This window comes from Nicotiana tabacum, chromosome 14 (genome assembly GCF_000715075.1).
Source record: "Nicotiana tabacum cultivar K326 chromosome 14, ASM71507v2, whole genome shotgun sequence".
Taxonomy (NCBI): domain Eukaryota; kingdom Viridiplantae; phylum Streptophyta; class Magnoliopsida; order Solanales; family Solanaceae; genus Nicotiana; species Nicotiana tabacum.
In genome coordinates this window covers 32,185,654-32,201,668 of record NC_134093.1, presented here as the reverse complement: position 1 = coordinate 32,201,668, position 16,015 = coordinate 32,185,654, and the positions used below count along the sequence as shown (strand labels likewise).

Below are 16,015 nucleotides of genomic sequence, written 5' to 3'. Positions count from 1 at the left end.
ACAAGTTGATGACATTTAATCCACCAGCTGAAGTAGGCGTATATATTATGTCCCAGGCAATCAGTGCCCTTTTTGAAGGGTTATGACTGTTTGTCCATAAGAAGATCCTGCATGCTATAGTCACTGATTGAATGATCTTTTTTGGCATAAAAAATACTTGTCCCCAATATGTTTGCATTTCAAATAGAACACTCTTTATCAGTTGTAGTCTTCCATTGTACGAGAGAAATTTAGTTGTCCAGCACTTGATTCTATTGATTATCTTCTCGACTAATGGCATACATTGTTGGATTGTCAGCTTTTTATATGATAGGGTCACCCTAAAGTATTTGAATGGTAAACCTTCCAGCTTGAATTGATAATCAGAGGTGATCGTGTCTTTAAACACCTGAGACACTCCAACTACATAGATAGAACTCTTGTCTAGATTTGCCATGAGCCTAGATACCTTTGAGAAATGGTTAAACTTATCAAGCAATAGTTGAATGGACATCTTGTCAGCTCTGCAGCACATTATCAAATCATCTGCGAAGCAGATATGTGTGAGATACAGCTTTGCACATCTTGGATGGAAGTTAAAGTCAGGGATGTCCTTAAGAGTATTAAGGGTTATATTCAGATACTCCATTACTAGAACAAACAGGTAAGGGGACATTGGATCCCCTTGACGCAGTCCCTTCCTTGCTTGAGATCTACTAGTAAGGCAACCATTGATCAGCAAAGAGTAGCTCACAGTAGTCACACATTCCATTATCCAATGAACTATTCTGCTAGGTATCCCATATTCCAGTAAGACCATATGTAAGAATAGCCATTCAACTGAATCATATGCCTTCCTTATGTCTATTTTTATGATGCACCTAGGTGATACTCTTTTTTGAGTGTATCCTTTTACCAGCTCATGTGCAGTAATCATATTATCGAATATGCTTCTCCCTTCTATGAATGCTGATTGTGCTAGTCCTACTATGAAATCCACCACTAGTTTCAATCTTGCTGTAAGGATCTTAGCAATGATCTTGTATAGGTTGGTACAACAGGCTATTGGTCAAAATTCTTTCACATATGAGGGACTTGAGACCTTTGGCACCAATGTTACAGTAGTACTATTAATATTTTTCAGTAGCTTCCCTGTTTCAAAGAATTACTTCACAGCTTGAATAGTCTCTTCTCCAACAATCCCCCAATATGTCTTGAAGAACTCAGCTGGTAAACTATCTATGCTAGGAGCTTTGTCATTTGGCATATCTTTAAGTCCCAGTTTGATTTCTACCTCTGATATTGCCTTAATGAGTACTTGTTGTTGTTCTCTGTTCAAGCATGGTCCATTTCTAGTTATTGTAATATCAAGGCAAAGTAGTTCAATGGCATTTGTCCCTAGCAAGTTTTTGAAGAAGGTTATGAAATCTTGTTCTACCAAGGATGGGTCAGTCAATTCCTGTCCATGTTCATTACATATGGTAGACACTCTATTTATAGCATGTCTTGCTTTCAACTGTGCATAGAAGAATTTTGTGTTAGAATCCCCTATTGATTTTCAGACTGCCCTTGATTTCTGTCTATACACCTTTTCTTGGATGCCTTCCCATTTCTCTATTTGCATTAGTATCTCCTTTTCCTCCAAGATCAACTGATTATTGAAGAGATCAACATCAATTTCATTTTGTATTCTCTGAAGCTTCCCTTTGAGGATGTCTACCCTTTTATCCACAGAGTTGAAACGTTTGTTGAGGCTTCTTGCTCCACCTCCTAGATTTTATAGTTTCTTCCAAACTGAATACATAGAATATCCAGGAATTGTCTGGTTAAACACCTCTTGCACCATTTGGTTAAACACTTCATCCTGTAGGATCACATTCAGTAACCTAAAAGGTTTAGGAAAGAAATTCTTGATAACCTCAGTACACAGTAATTTAGGAGAATGATCAGCTACCCCATAGCTTTTATACACTACCTCAATAATGATATATTTCATAAACCAATGAGAGTTTTCAAAGGCCCAATCTATGTTGTTGTAAATTCTATCTGCATCCTCTCTTTTGTTGCACCATGACCATTGGCATCCTTTTCTGTTCAACTGGCCCAACCCAGTGTCAGCAATACATTTTTGAAAATCTTTCACCTCAGCCTGACTAACAGGATTACCATTGATTCTATCAGTAACATAGATCATGGTGTTAAAATCTCCTAATAAAAGTCAAGCCTCCATCATAGTGTTATGGATTTGCCTTAGTTGTACCCATATTTCCTTTCTACCCACTATTGTGTTGTACCCATATACAAAGGTTTAGCAGCATGTAAAGTCTAAGCTCTTATCACTGACTTCACAATGCACCAACTGGGACCCTGCAAGTACTATTTTGACATCCACTTGCTGGATTTTCCATAATATCCAAATTCTTCCTTTTGGATCCTGTGAGTAGTTAGCAAATAATTTCCAATCATTACCAATCTTTCTTCTAACTTTTTCAGCATTCTAGGTTTTAACTTTTGTCCCAAGGCAACCTATAACTGTTATTTTATGGTTAAGCAAAAAGGATTTGAGTTCTTTCTGCTTGTAGGGCTTATTAAGCCCTCAAATATTCCATGAACTAATGATCATGGAGGTTGAGCAAGGGGCACCCTTCCCTCTTTAGTTGCTTGACTGGCATCTTCTCTTTCGTGAATTCTCAGGGCACTAAATCTATTTTGGTGCATCATAGCTTCCAAAGTTACATCTGACAAACCACCCCTTAGCGATGTTCTCACCTTGGGGCTTTGCACCTGTTTCTCTTTTGTTTTGGACAACTGGAGCTCAGCACTATCAGTCTGCACTGTCATTTCAGAGCTCTCTTTTTGTCTTGCCACTTCTGTTTCAGTCACCTTGTTAGTATTAGTACTAGGTTCAGCTTTTGCTTCTTGGCCATGAGTTTCTATGGCTGCCATTGGCTTTGCTATCTACTACGTGACTTGTTTTCTCCCCCTCTTGTGTTGCTCTCCTTGTTGCTTCTTAGCCCATGCCTGAACTTTAGGAGCAGGAGCAATTTTTTGTGTCTTTTCTGCCTGGTCATTGCAATTGCCAATACAATGCCCTATTTGAAGGCAGTCTTGACAGAAAGATGGTTGCCGATCGTAGCTCAATATATGCTCCTTGTGTTTACCATCAGTAGTTTCAATCAACATTGTCTCAGGCAGTGGTTGAGACACATCCATTTCAATCAACATGTGCGCATAAGATATCCTTGCTTCTTGGGCTGTGAGTTTATCTGTACATAGCGGTTTCCCTATAGAGCTTGCTATTCTCCCCAGATTTTCCACAGTCCAATATTGTATAAGCAGCCCAGGGAAATTTACCCAAACTGGGATATTGTTCGTAGCTTCCTTGCTCATTTGGAAATCTGGTTCCCATTGCTTCAATATCATTGGCCTGTTGTTGAATGTGTATGGGCCATTTCGAAGAACTAGATCTCTATCTTCTTTAGAGTTGAATTTAAAGATAAAGTAACCTTCGTCAAGGAGTAATACCTGAGGTGTCGTTGCAAAGTGCCATATACCATACACAAACTTCATCATCTCTTTGAATAGGGGAGAATCCACCTAGCACATAGCCAATTAGGCTTGTCCTCCATTTCCTATTCTGCTCTTCAACCTCTGTGTAATTCAGTCTGACTACTTTTATTTCGTCATTAATGATAGGAGGATAATAGTTCAGCTTCACTCTTTGTTGTTGTGACCTACTGCCTTGAACAACATCAGCTATGGTTGGTTGTGAAGCCCTTAATTCCGTCGAGAATGTTAATTTTCTCGCTGTTGAAACCGCATCTATCTCATTATGCGCTGGATCTATAGGGGTTTTAACCGCCGGAGCTTGTAATTCCACTGGAGTCGCTGATTCCTTCCTCACCTGGCCGTGTAAGATAGTTGGAGCACTACCCATTCCTTGCATCCAATGAAATAATTGGACAGATCCTAGGTTTTGGGGGATTCCTGTTTCCGGGGTAACGAGTCTGGTATCATCCTCTTCCGTCTTGTCTTCTTCATCTGTGATCTTTGCCATAGCTATGGAGTTCCTCTACTTCTGGCGAGTCATCTCTGCCAGCGAACGTTATATTTTATTATTTACTATAGTGTACAGAAATATAACAAAATCTATTCAAACTCAAAGGATACACATCATATAGTAACAAATAAATTGTTTGCTCCTTAGTTTTTGTCAAATTAGCAAGTAGTTAATACTATACATTTACTAATGTAACTTTTTATTAACTTGTCAATTGGTTTAATATTTTAATACTACTTCTCTTTTAATATAACATAGGTATATATTTTCTTACTCTTGAAATAAAATTATTTTTTTAAACCTATGTTATACTGTACCAAATTCATAAATTAACTAAATTTATTGATAATGTTTTTGAGTGTTATTTATTTATCTTTTATTTTTTAATCAATTCAAAATATAAATATCATAAAATTATCTTTATCCCTTTATTTTCATATATTCTTTTCTACTGTAATATTTAATTAGTTTTCTCATTTTTTAGTTTACTAAAAGTTTAAATAATGTAATATGTTTTTACTAAATTTTAATTTTAAACTAAATTTTACTAAAGAGATAAGGATTTTATTATTTTTTTTAAAAATCAACAAATCTTTTAGTAAGTATTAATTTGAGTTATATATATAGTATGCTTATCTTATATATAATATCATAATAATATTTTTATATTTTTCATTATGAAATTATGAGTTCTATTTATTAACTAAATTTCCTAAGTGAGAAATTTAATTAGTATATACATTTTGCGCTATCGCTTGAATTGTTTTTTAGTATTCTTCTTTTATAACTATTTATTTATTATAATTTTATTTATGTGTATATGTGTAACTTTTCTCATCATAATTCTAATTATAAGTGTTATATTTTTATATTTTCTCATAAATTTATATTTTATTTCTTTTTTGTTCCTTGCTTATCTAATTGCATTATTGTCACGACCCAAAATTTCCTCCGTAGGATATCATGATGGATTACCTAGTCTCTAAGACTAGATAAGCCTAACAATTTTGCGGAATAACTGAATATAAAGATAAAACTCAACCTCAACATCTGAAATAAATAACAACTGCGATTAAAAATATTTACAACTCCCAAAACCCGGTAGAAACGAGTCACAAGCTCTAAAGAGAAAATACTAAGTGTCTTTATACATCCGAGTCTAATAAAAATAAAGAAATCAACATCACAAAGGTAGAGGGGGACTCCGAGGTCTGCGAACGCTGGCAGAAGTACCTTGAAGTCTCCATGCACGTCTATCTAACTGGTATCCGCCCTGACAGGAAGAACCTGGATCTGCACAAAAAGATGTGAAGAAGTGTAGCATGAGTACACCACAACGGTACCCAGTAAGTACCAAGCCTAATATCGGTAGAGTAGTGACGAGGTCAGGTCAAGGCTCTACTGGAATAAAAAGAAAGCAAGGCAAGAGATATAACAATATAATGAAATGACTGGGAATTAAAACAATGAGAAGTTACAGAAAAGTAACACACATCGAATAAAGGTAAACAACAGGGGGCGCTCCCGAGGTACCACCTCGTAGTCCCAAATGTAAATACACAAAAAGGGGAGCTCCCGATGTACTGCCTAGTAGTCCCAAAAGTAAATACACAATAGGGGAGCTCCCGAGGTACCACCCCGTAGTCCCAAATTATAAATATGAAATAGGGTAGCTCCCGAGGTACCGCCTCATAGTCCCAAAAGTAAATACATAACTCATAACTTATGGAACAACTAATTTACAGCAAGGAATCATACAGTTAAAGACTGAATACAAGATCAAGTGTCACGACCCAAATCTCCCTCCGTAGGAAGTTGTGATGGCACCTAATCTCTAAGACTAGGTAAGCCTAACAATTATGCGGAATAACTGAATATAAAGGTAAAACTCAACCTCAACATATGAAATAAATAAGAACTGCGATTCAAAATAGTTACAACTCTTAAAATATGGTAGAAACAAGTTACAAGCTCTAAAGAGAAAAGTTTAAGTGTCTCTATGCATCAACGTCCAATGAAAATAAAGAAAACAACATCATAAAGATAGAGGGGGACTCCGAGGTCTGCGGATACTGGCAGATGTACCTTGAAGTCTCCACATACAGCTAGCTCATTGGTACCTGGTCTGGTAAGTAGTACCTAGATATGCACAAAATGATGTATAGAATTGTATTATGAGTATACCATAACGGTACCTAGTAAGTGCCAAGCCTAACCTCAATAGAGTAGTGACGAGGTTAGGTCAGGGCCTGTAACGACCTAACATGTAGTTTTGCCTTCTAGATCCCTATTTCCCCTAAATAATACTCCTCGTATATGCTTTTACCATTTTATGACATGTGGGGATGGTTAGTTCGGGATTTGGAAAGGTTCGTATTGAAATCGGAATACTTGGTTCCTTGGTTTGGCTTTAAAAGGCTAAGTTTGACTTTGGTCAATATTTTGAGTGAACGACCTTAGAGCCGGGGATTTTTCGATTCTAATAGGTTCACATGATGATTTTGGACTTGGTCGTATATTTGGATCGGGTCTTGGATGACCCGGTAGCGTTTCAGCTCTAAATGTTTAAAGTTGGCTTATTGAAGGTTTAAAAGTTCCTTAAATTTAATTTGGAGTAGGTGTTGGTGTTATCGAGGTCTGTTTTGGATTTTGATCCTGAGAATAGTTTCGTATGGTGATTTAAGGCTTGAACTCAAAATTTGGAGTCATTCCAAGTAGTTTAGGGATGATTCGGCGCGTTTGGAGCAAGTTGGAAGAACTTGAAGTTCATAGGTTGATTCGATTTGGTTTGGGGTGTGATTCTTAGTTTTGGTGTTGTTTTCCGCATTTTGAGGGTTCGAGCAAGTCCGTCTCATGTTTACAAACTTACTGGTATGTTCAGACGAGGACTCGGGGGCCTCGGATGCCTTTCAGACGATGCACGGATCGAATTGGAGCTCCAATTGGCTACAGGTGCACCAGTTCCGGTGTGCCCGCACCTGCGAGCTTTTGGCCGCAGGTGCGAGCCCCCAGATGTGAGCTCTTGGCCGCAGAAGCGACTTCAAGCATTTGGCCAGTGGTCCGCAGAAGCGGACAATATTGTGCAGAAGCGGCCTTGCTTCTGCGAGGAGAAGTCCGCAGGTGCGAGGAGTCCGCAGGTGCGCTATACCCTCCGCAGAAGCGGGATCTCGTTCGCAGAAGCAAAACCAACTAGCCTAAGGCATTTATGCAGAAGCGAACCTTTGTCCGTAGAAACGGTGTCGTAGATGCGGCCTAGTGAATGCAGATGTGAAAGTCCTGGAGGCAGAAAGGTTCCATTAATACGGGACTTAAACCATTTTTAACCCATTTCTCTCACTTCTTGGGCAATTTTGGAGCTTCTTGAGAGGGGGTTTTAGCTAGCAATTTGGAGGTAAGTAATTTCTATCAAATGTGAGTTAAATACATAGAGTATGGGTATATTTTAACATGTAAATTTGTTAAAATTATGGGTTTAGATGAATAACCCTAGGTTTTGATAAAAATGGGATTTACCCATAAAACTGGTTATGGGATTGAGTGAAAATTATATATTTGAGTTCGTGAGGTTATGGGTAACAACTTTCTTCAAAAATTTTTGGGATCCGGGCACGTGGGATCGAGGGGTGAATTTTTAGAATCTTCCAATTTGGGTTGGGTAATTACTCTAGTAGTCAAATTATGAACTTTGTAACATATATTGATTAATTTGTCTAACATTTGACTAGTTTCAAGTCGTTGGGCACTGAGTTGAGGCTTTAGAGCGAATTTGAGACCTGAAAGCGAGCTTTAAGACAAGGTAAATCTCTTGTCCAATCTTGTAAGAGGGAATTTACCCCATAGGTGATGTAAATTGCTATTTGGTGCTAATTGTGGGGGCTACGTACGTACGAGGTGACGAGAGTCCGTACGTAGATACAATTTATGCTTATGTCCGGGTAGTTTAGGACCCGAATCATGAAACACTTGTAATGGTTTCACCTTACTTGTTAAATTAAAGTGCCTAAATTATATTAGAACTTGATAAAGGAATTGTAAAAGGCCGAATTTCACTTACTTGAGTTTTGGCGGGTCACTTGACCGTTAATAGGAATTGTGCTTCTTTGCATACTAGCCTTGTATAAGTTTTTAAATCGGATGGTCATAAAGTATCCTCTCTTCTTGTAGAACGAGTCGAATACCTCGGCAGTATATAGATGCATCTATGGTTCATGCGGCACGACCCTCGGCAGTGTGCACGTTCTTCTAGATTGGGCCGTACGACCTCCGTATAATCGTGCGTGATAATACTCATAGTTTGATTATATTTGATATTTCTTTTATGGGGAGTTTCCCCCAAACAAAGTTAAACAAGTCATTTACCTCAATTCTCGCTCTATCGGTCAAATAAAGTGTCTTTCCCTCAAATTTTTGACTCCGTACGGCCCAAATCTAGCCAAAATTAATTACAAACTATAAATATAACTATAAGAAACTAATCTAAATAATGAAATTATGACTTTAACAAGGAATTAGAAAATCGCCCCAAAAGGTTGACCTGGGCCCACGTCTCGAAATCGGGTAAAAGTCACAAAATACGAACATCCATTCGATATCGAGTTCACCCATACCCAAATTACTCAAACCCGACACCAAATCGCCACTAAAATCCCCAAATTAAACTCTCTAAATCCCTAGCTTCAAACTCCAAATTCCACCTTAAATACACACAAACGAGGTGGGAAATTCAATGGGAAAACAAGATTATTGAATAAAAATGTTCACAAGTGGCATACCTCAAGAAATCCCTCGAAAATCCTCTCTAAAATCGCCTTAGCCCGAGCTTGAAATGTCCCAAAAATGATAAAATCACAAACCCTCGAATTAATATAATATGCCCAGTGCTTTCGGTTATGCGGATCACTTGACCGCATTTGCGGTCCCGCTTCTGCGGATTTTCCATCGCTTCTGCAATCCTGGACCTCCAACCCACTTCCACATATGTGGTCTATCATGCGCATCCACATCTGCAGATGTACTTCCGCACATGCACCCCCAGGCTTCCTATCCCAATCTCGCACCTGCGACACCTCTCCGCATCTACGACCTCGCAGGTGCGGACAACACTTCGCATCTACGATCACTTCCCATCTTCGCCCAAACCGCACCTGCGACCATTCCCTTGTTTCTGCGGTTAAACTTGCACAGGTGCGATTGCACCAGAACTGGTGCACTTCAGCCATTCTTTAAGCTTCAACTTGATCCGTTAACCATCCGAAACAACCCGAGGCCCCCGGGACCTCAACCAAACCTACCAACAAGTCCTAAAATACAATACAAACTAAGTCGAGCCTTCAAATCACATCAAAAACCACAAAAACCATTAATCACACCCAATTCAAGCTTAATGAACTTTAGAACATCAAACTTCTACATTCGACGCTGAAACCTATCAAATCAAGTCTGATTGGCCTCAAATTTTACACACAAGTCATAATTGACATTACGGACCTACTCCCACTTCCGTAATTGGAATCCGACCCCGATATAAAAAAGTCCACTCCCTGTCAAACTTCTCAAAAATCATCTAATGTCCAACTTTCGCCAATTGAGGCCGAAATGACCTACGGACCTCCAAATCAACATTCGGACACGCTCCTAAGACCAAAACCATCATATGAACCTGTTGGAACCTTCAAATTTTGATTGCGAGGTCGTTTACTCAAAATTCAAACCTTAGTCAATTTTTCTAACTCAACGTTTAAGAAATTAAAATTTTCCATCTAAATCAACTATGAGTTTCCGAAATTCAATTCCGACCACATGTACAAGTCATAATACCTGAAGTGAAGCTACTCAAGGCCTCAAACCGTCGAATGACGCACTAGAACTCTAAATGATCGGTTGTGTCATTACATTCTCCCCCACTTAAACATACGTTCATCCTCGAACGTGCTAAGGATTGCTCCGGAGTTGTCCAAAATCACTGTTTAACACCTCGTGCACCTACCCGTGCCACAACAACCAAGTTGAACACATTAGCTCGAGCCAGACTGAAGATCCTCTCCTTTTTATTTTAGTCAAAAAGCCTTAGAACCAAATGCCAACCTCTGAATTTCTCTACAAGATGTGATTCTAACATTCAAACACCATATCAATCACCACACACTGTACCAAAACATGATTGTGCACCTTTGCTGAAATCACACCATGCACCACATAAGTCGGTTGCCCATAATAACATCCTCCGACCACAATAGCTGGAATTTCACGAAACTGATGCCTGCAATACACCTTATGAAGCATATAAGTCCTGTTCCAACTCTCGAAATAATTCCACGATGGAAGAGATGTGTAGAAACTAATAACCATCTGTCGAATCAATAAATCATGGAGTCTCTTCTCCTTACAAGGACCATTACTTCATTCTGAACTGATTAACAATATTTTCTCTTTAATATACCCTACATAATTCTGATCGCACTAATCCCAGGTCCAATAACCTTGTATCACCTAGTACAAGCTACTCAGGCAATAAGTCATCTCAAATACTGCCAAAAAATCTCATATGATGCCCACAATGCGCCAACAAGCTACAAACTCGAATGTGATACATAAGGGGGAAAAATGAACTCTGGAAAAAGGACTACCCGACCCGCGTAACGAATTAAACGGCCGAAGAGATGCTATGAACCTTTCTCAGATAATGAGAAACAAATACACAAAATAAGTATAGGGGACCGTACTCAACATCTCACTGTTGCGGCATGCAACCTGAATCCCTACATGATACTGTTGCGGCTTGCAACCCAATCCAAACAACGTACCTGTGGCGACATGCCACCCGATCCACACATAACAATAAATAAGGACGTACTCATCAAGACATAATGCTTATACCTACGGATTACCGAATATCATCCACAAGCACGCCAAGTGCAAAAATACAACTCTGGGGAGATGGATAGCGTAATACGCCACAAAACCCAAGCACAACTAAGGCGCGATAAATGACCTGCATCTCGAGAGCCATCCTTCTCATATAACACCACAAGCTACACGGGACCTCAACACATGTTCGAATAATCAAGCCGTCTCAATCCGGAACAACTCCCGCAGTTCACCACCAAAGGAATAGATTTCTTTCCAGGCATAAACTCTCACATTAACGTTAGTACCATAACCTCCATGCTTGGTTTCAATCTTCAACAATCAAGTGACTAACATGTCACACTTATATAGATTTCCCCGTGGGATACTCTCCCATGACCTTTCACACCAGGTAGCAAAGTCTGCACATCCATACCACCAAACGTTCTAATTCTGTAAAGCAAATCAAGAATCCGCAAATTAATACATCAAGCCTCATACACAGAATGTCGTTTTCAGGTGACACTAAAGCAAATGTCAGCCTACTATGAACATCTGAATTCTCCCCTGCTCATCCGAGCTCATGACATTCTTGTCAACACCAAATAGCAACCTCGATCCTCAACTTTCAAATTCACATGTCGCTCACTGCACCTATCTTGACGTTACGCGAGAATACACGAATTCATCATAACCCTTGAACTACCAGTAGAATAAACACTTCATTGGCTAGAAACCTTTCACTTAGCTCATTTTAGAAGAGCCAATGCAACACGCAACTGAATTCCTAAACCGTAGAAAATACAAACCTCAAGTCGTGATCTCAACCGTCGTGACTCCTCCGAAATCCATTCACACCACAAGGCCATTTTAATCAAATATCTCCAAAATCAATCAAGTTATGGTGGCTGAACATACGTATAACTTCACACGCTGAAGGAACTGATCCTTGCCACAATCATGCTGATTTAGCCATTACCAACCGACCCAACTTCTTCCAATTTACTCTCGACTTGCCTTAGAAATAATAATAGCTCCATTCAAAAATGTAACGAACCAAATCTGCACTCATTCCGAGTGACCCGCATCACGAGACCACATTGTCTCAATACTCATGAATCCCCGCATACTCTCCTTATGCGCACAATAGCATCTCCAGATGGTACACCTATTGTGCAAGACCTGCCGTGAATCCGAAGCTATTTCTTCCTTTCCTCCATTACTACGCCGCATACCCGATGATAACATAGAACACTCCATGTCCTGTTCGTACTCCACTGTGAAAACTCGATCCTTACCACACAACGGACTTGAAATCCTTAGGCACTGCACTTTAATTCTTGAACCCACTAGGACCGTTGTTGAGAGTCACCCATTCTGACCTGATCCCGAATATAACCAAACTTCAATACTCTGCTAGCACATAAACACCCCCTCAAAGAAGAAACCGGCTGAATTCTTTTCCTTGTACATCACATCCACAAGAAGCATAAACTCTGAGTTTTCCCAAAACCTGCCCATGAATCGATAAGGCGGAATATAGTGCACATTTATCAATTTCTTTGCTCGAATTACCCCTCATGTTTTCTTTCCTTAGTCATAATAACCCACCTATAAACTGATAACCAGAAACCGCACAAGCAGACAACCACGTGATCCAATCATAGATGGTGGGGCTCCCCCACTTAGCTTTAAGCTACCATCACATAATGTAAAGCCCACAACGATCCCTCATTCTCAATTACCATGATTTCGCACCATCATCCATCCAAATTTCCTGTAGTTCCTAATTAAACTTTTCATGAACATTCTGAATTATCAGCCATAATCGTATAGTTGACCTTCCGCTTCGTAGTAAGTGGAACTCTTCGTAGAAACTTCATCAAAATCACACAACCGCTGACCTATCCACATGAGATAAACCACTTGTGGAATTCCATACTGATATCTCTCAACGGCGATGCACTAGGTACAACTACCATGAAATCAATAAACCCTCCTAAACTCGTGCTCATCCACCGGCTGTACAAGTCCGTTTATTTCCTATTGACATCAACTGAAAGTCTGACAATACATTCCAACCTCGAAGTCATGTTGCATCCCAACGATAATCAAGTTTTCACACCCCTCTTCATTTTAAGCAAACTTATTTCTGCCATATTCAATGTTCCTTAATACAGTAGCCACCATCCCAAATAAAATCTGTAGACCTAGTCACTTTTCCACCATGATTCCCTAAACCGCTCTAAACTTTCTCAAGGCATGCGGCTATCCTACCACAGAATCCATATGCTAATATGTCACTCTTACTTCGGTTAAACTATCTCCTTTAAGCAACTTCTCGACCTCTGCTTCTCATACTTGACCTGTCAGTCATTCAACCACCGCGAGACATTTCCCGCCATGTACTCCTTCATACTTCACAGCCCAAATATTGCCTCAAATCAAATCCATACCTGTAGCGTCGGAACTAATGAATTGCTACCAACTCTAAACCTCTTAGAAAATCATCTTTCTCGATCCATCAATAGTAGAAATACCAATTCGATTCTGAACTGCTACACACCGATATCTCTGACAACCGTTTCTTAGGCGCCACTTCCCAACATCCTGCCCCGAAGGCAAGTCGAAGAAGATCATCACACCGGCAAACTTTAATGCGTTCCAACAAAGGCGATGACACCGCATCACAAAAGAAAATTCCACCACACTCGAAAATATCAAGTCTCGTCGGTTCATCGACCAAGGCCTGAACATCCATAGTACGATTGTCTTTCCTTTGCTGGAATTAAATACTTAACCTCTAAATCATGCACTGAGAAATCCTCCTTTCAAGTCATTCACTACCTCGACACATAGATAAGCACCGTACCATTATGCTAACGTTGTGCGATAACAATGCGTGAACATCATAGCAATCCATGCATAACCTCAAAACCATAAGAAGTATAGATACTGAACTGAAATGACAGAACAACCTTTCGCAAGGCGACAATAATAGTCCACTCGAACACATAAAGAAAACATCTTGCACCATATCTATAGTACCACTACAACTCTTCGATGCCCAATTGATAACAAGCGCTTCTCGTCGCATGAGATTGAGTAGGAAGTAAATAAAGGCATAAGCCCCAAAGGAATCAAATCGCACGATGAGAAAATCAAGGAAGTGAAGCTTTTCCTAACAGTTCTATAGCCTTCCGAAGATAAGTACAAACGTCTTTGTACCGATCCGCAAGACTCTACTAAACCTGCGTGTAACTCATAACACTTATGAACCTAGAGCTCTGATACCAACTTGTCACGACCCAAATCTCCCTCTGTAGGATGTCGTGACGGCACCTAGTCTCTAAGACTAGGTAAGACTAATAATTATGCGGAATAACTGAATATAAAGGTAAAACTCAACCTCAACATCTAAAATAAATAAGAACTGCGATTCAAAATAGTTACAACTCCCAAAACCCGGTAGAAACAAGTCACAATCTCTAAAAAGAAAACGCTAAGTGTCTCTATACATCAACGTCTAATGAAAATAAAGAAAACAACATCATAAAGATAGAGGAGGAATCTGAGGTCTGCAGACGCTGGAAGATGTACCTTAAAGTCTCCACATACGGCTAGATCACTGGTACCTGGTCTAGTAAGTAGTACCTGGATCTGCACAAAATGATGTGCAGAAGTGTAGAATGAGTACACCACAACGGTACCTAGTAAGTGTCAAGCCTAACCTCGGTAGAGTAGTGACGAGGTCAGGTCAGGGCCCTACTAGAATAAAAGGGAAACAAGGCAGAAGATATAATAATATAATGAAATGGCTGAGAATTGAAACAATGAGAAATTACAGAAGGTAACAACACCGCAAATAGAGAAAAACAACAGGGGCACTTCTGGGGTACCGCCTCGTAGTCCCAAACGTAATTACACAATAGAGGAACTCCTGAGATACCGTCTCGTAGTCCCAAAAGTAAATATACAACAGGGGAGCTCCCGAGGTACTGCCTCGTAGTCCCAAAAGTAAATACACAACAGGGGAGCTCCTGAGGTACCGCCTCGTAGTACCAAAAGTAAATACACAATAGGGGAAGCTCCCGAGGTACCACCTCGTAATCCCAAAAGTAAATATGCAACAGGGGCGCTCCCGAGGTACCGCCTCATAGTCCCAAAAGTAAATACGCACTCATAACCTATGGAACAACAAATTTACATCAAGGAATCCTACAATTAAAGAATGAATACAGGATCAAGGAAGCTGGTAATTCGACTAAGCATGTTGCACAAATTGCAAGTAAGAGTTAAGACATGTAGACGTGAGACATTAGGCTAAACATGATGACTACACATGCTAGAACAACTCAGTTAAGGAAGTAGAAGAAAGCTAGTCAGCAAGAACCAGATTTGTTTTAACATTTAACCCGACTACGCACTCGTCACCTCGCGTACCCGACCTCCACGTATTGCAAATATCATAACAATACCAAAACCTAAGGGTTCCCTCAAACAAGGTTAGGCAAGTCACTTACCTCAATTCTCGCTCAATCAGTCAAATAGAGTGCCTTTCCCTCGACTTTCCGACTCCGAACGACCCAAATCTAGCCAAAATAAATTACATACTAAAAATATAACTATAAGAAACTAATCTAAATAATGAAATTATGACTTTAACAAGGAATTAGAAAATCGCCCCAAAACGTCGACCCGGGCCCACGTCTCGAAATCAAGTAAAAGTTACAAAATACGAACACCCATTTAATATCGAGTTCAACCATACCAAAATTACTCAAATCAGACAGCAAATCGCCACCCAAATCCCCAAATTAAACTCTCTAAATCCCTAGCCTCAAACTCCCAAATTCTACCTTAAATACACACAAACTAGGTGGAAAATAGGGAAACAAGATTATTGAATAAACATGTTCACAAGTGGCTTACCTGGATAAATCCCTCGAAAATCGTCTCTAAACTAGCCTTAGCCCGAGCTTGAAATGTCCCAAAAATGATAAAATTATGAACCCTTGAATTAATATAATCTGCCCAGTGCTTTTGCTTCTGTGGATTTTCCATCGCTTCCGCGATCCAGGACCTCCAGCCCACTTCCGCATCTGCAGTCTCTCATGCGAAGATGAGCAT

General features: G+C 39.7%; 1 protein-coding gene across 1 annotated transcript; it reads right to left on the bottom strand.

Moving 5' to 3' along the window:
- Positions 1 to 1,144: 1,144 nt before the first annotated feature.
- On the bottom strand, positions 1,145 to 2,173 carry LOC142168874 (uncharacterized). The gene is made up of 3 exons (XM_075230042.1): positions 1,782 to 2,173; positions 1,568 to 1,700; positions 1,145 to 1,438 (listed from the first exon to the last, which is right to left on the bottom strand). The coding sequence occupies exons 1-3, from the start codon at positions 2,171 to 2,173 to the stop codon at positions 1,145 to 1,147; spliced, it is 819 nt and encodes a 272-aa protein (XP_075086143.1).
- Between the last annotated feature and the right edge of the window lie 13,842 nt (positions 2,174 to 16,015).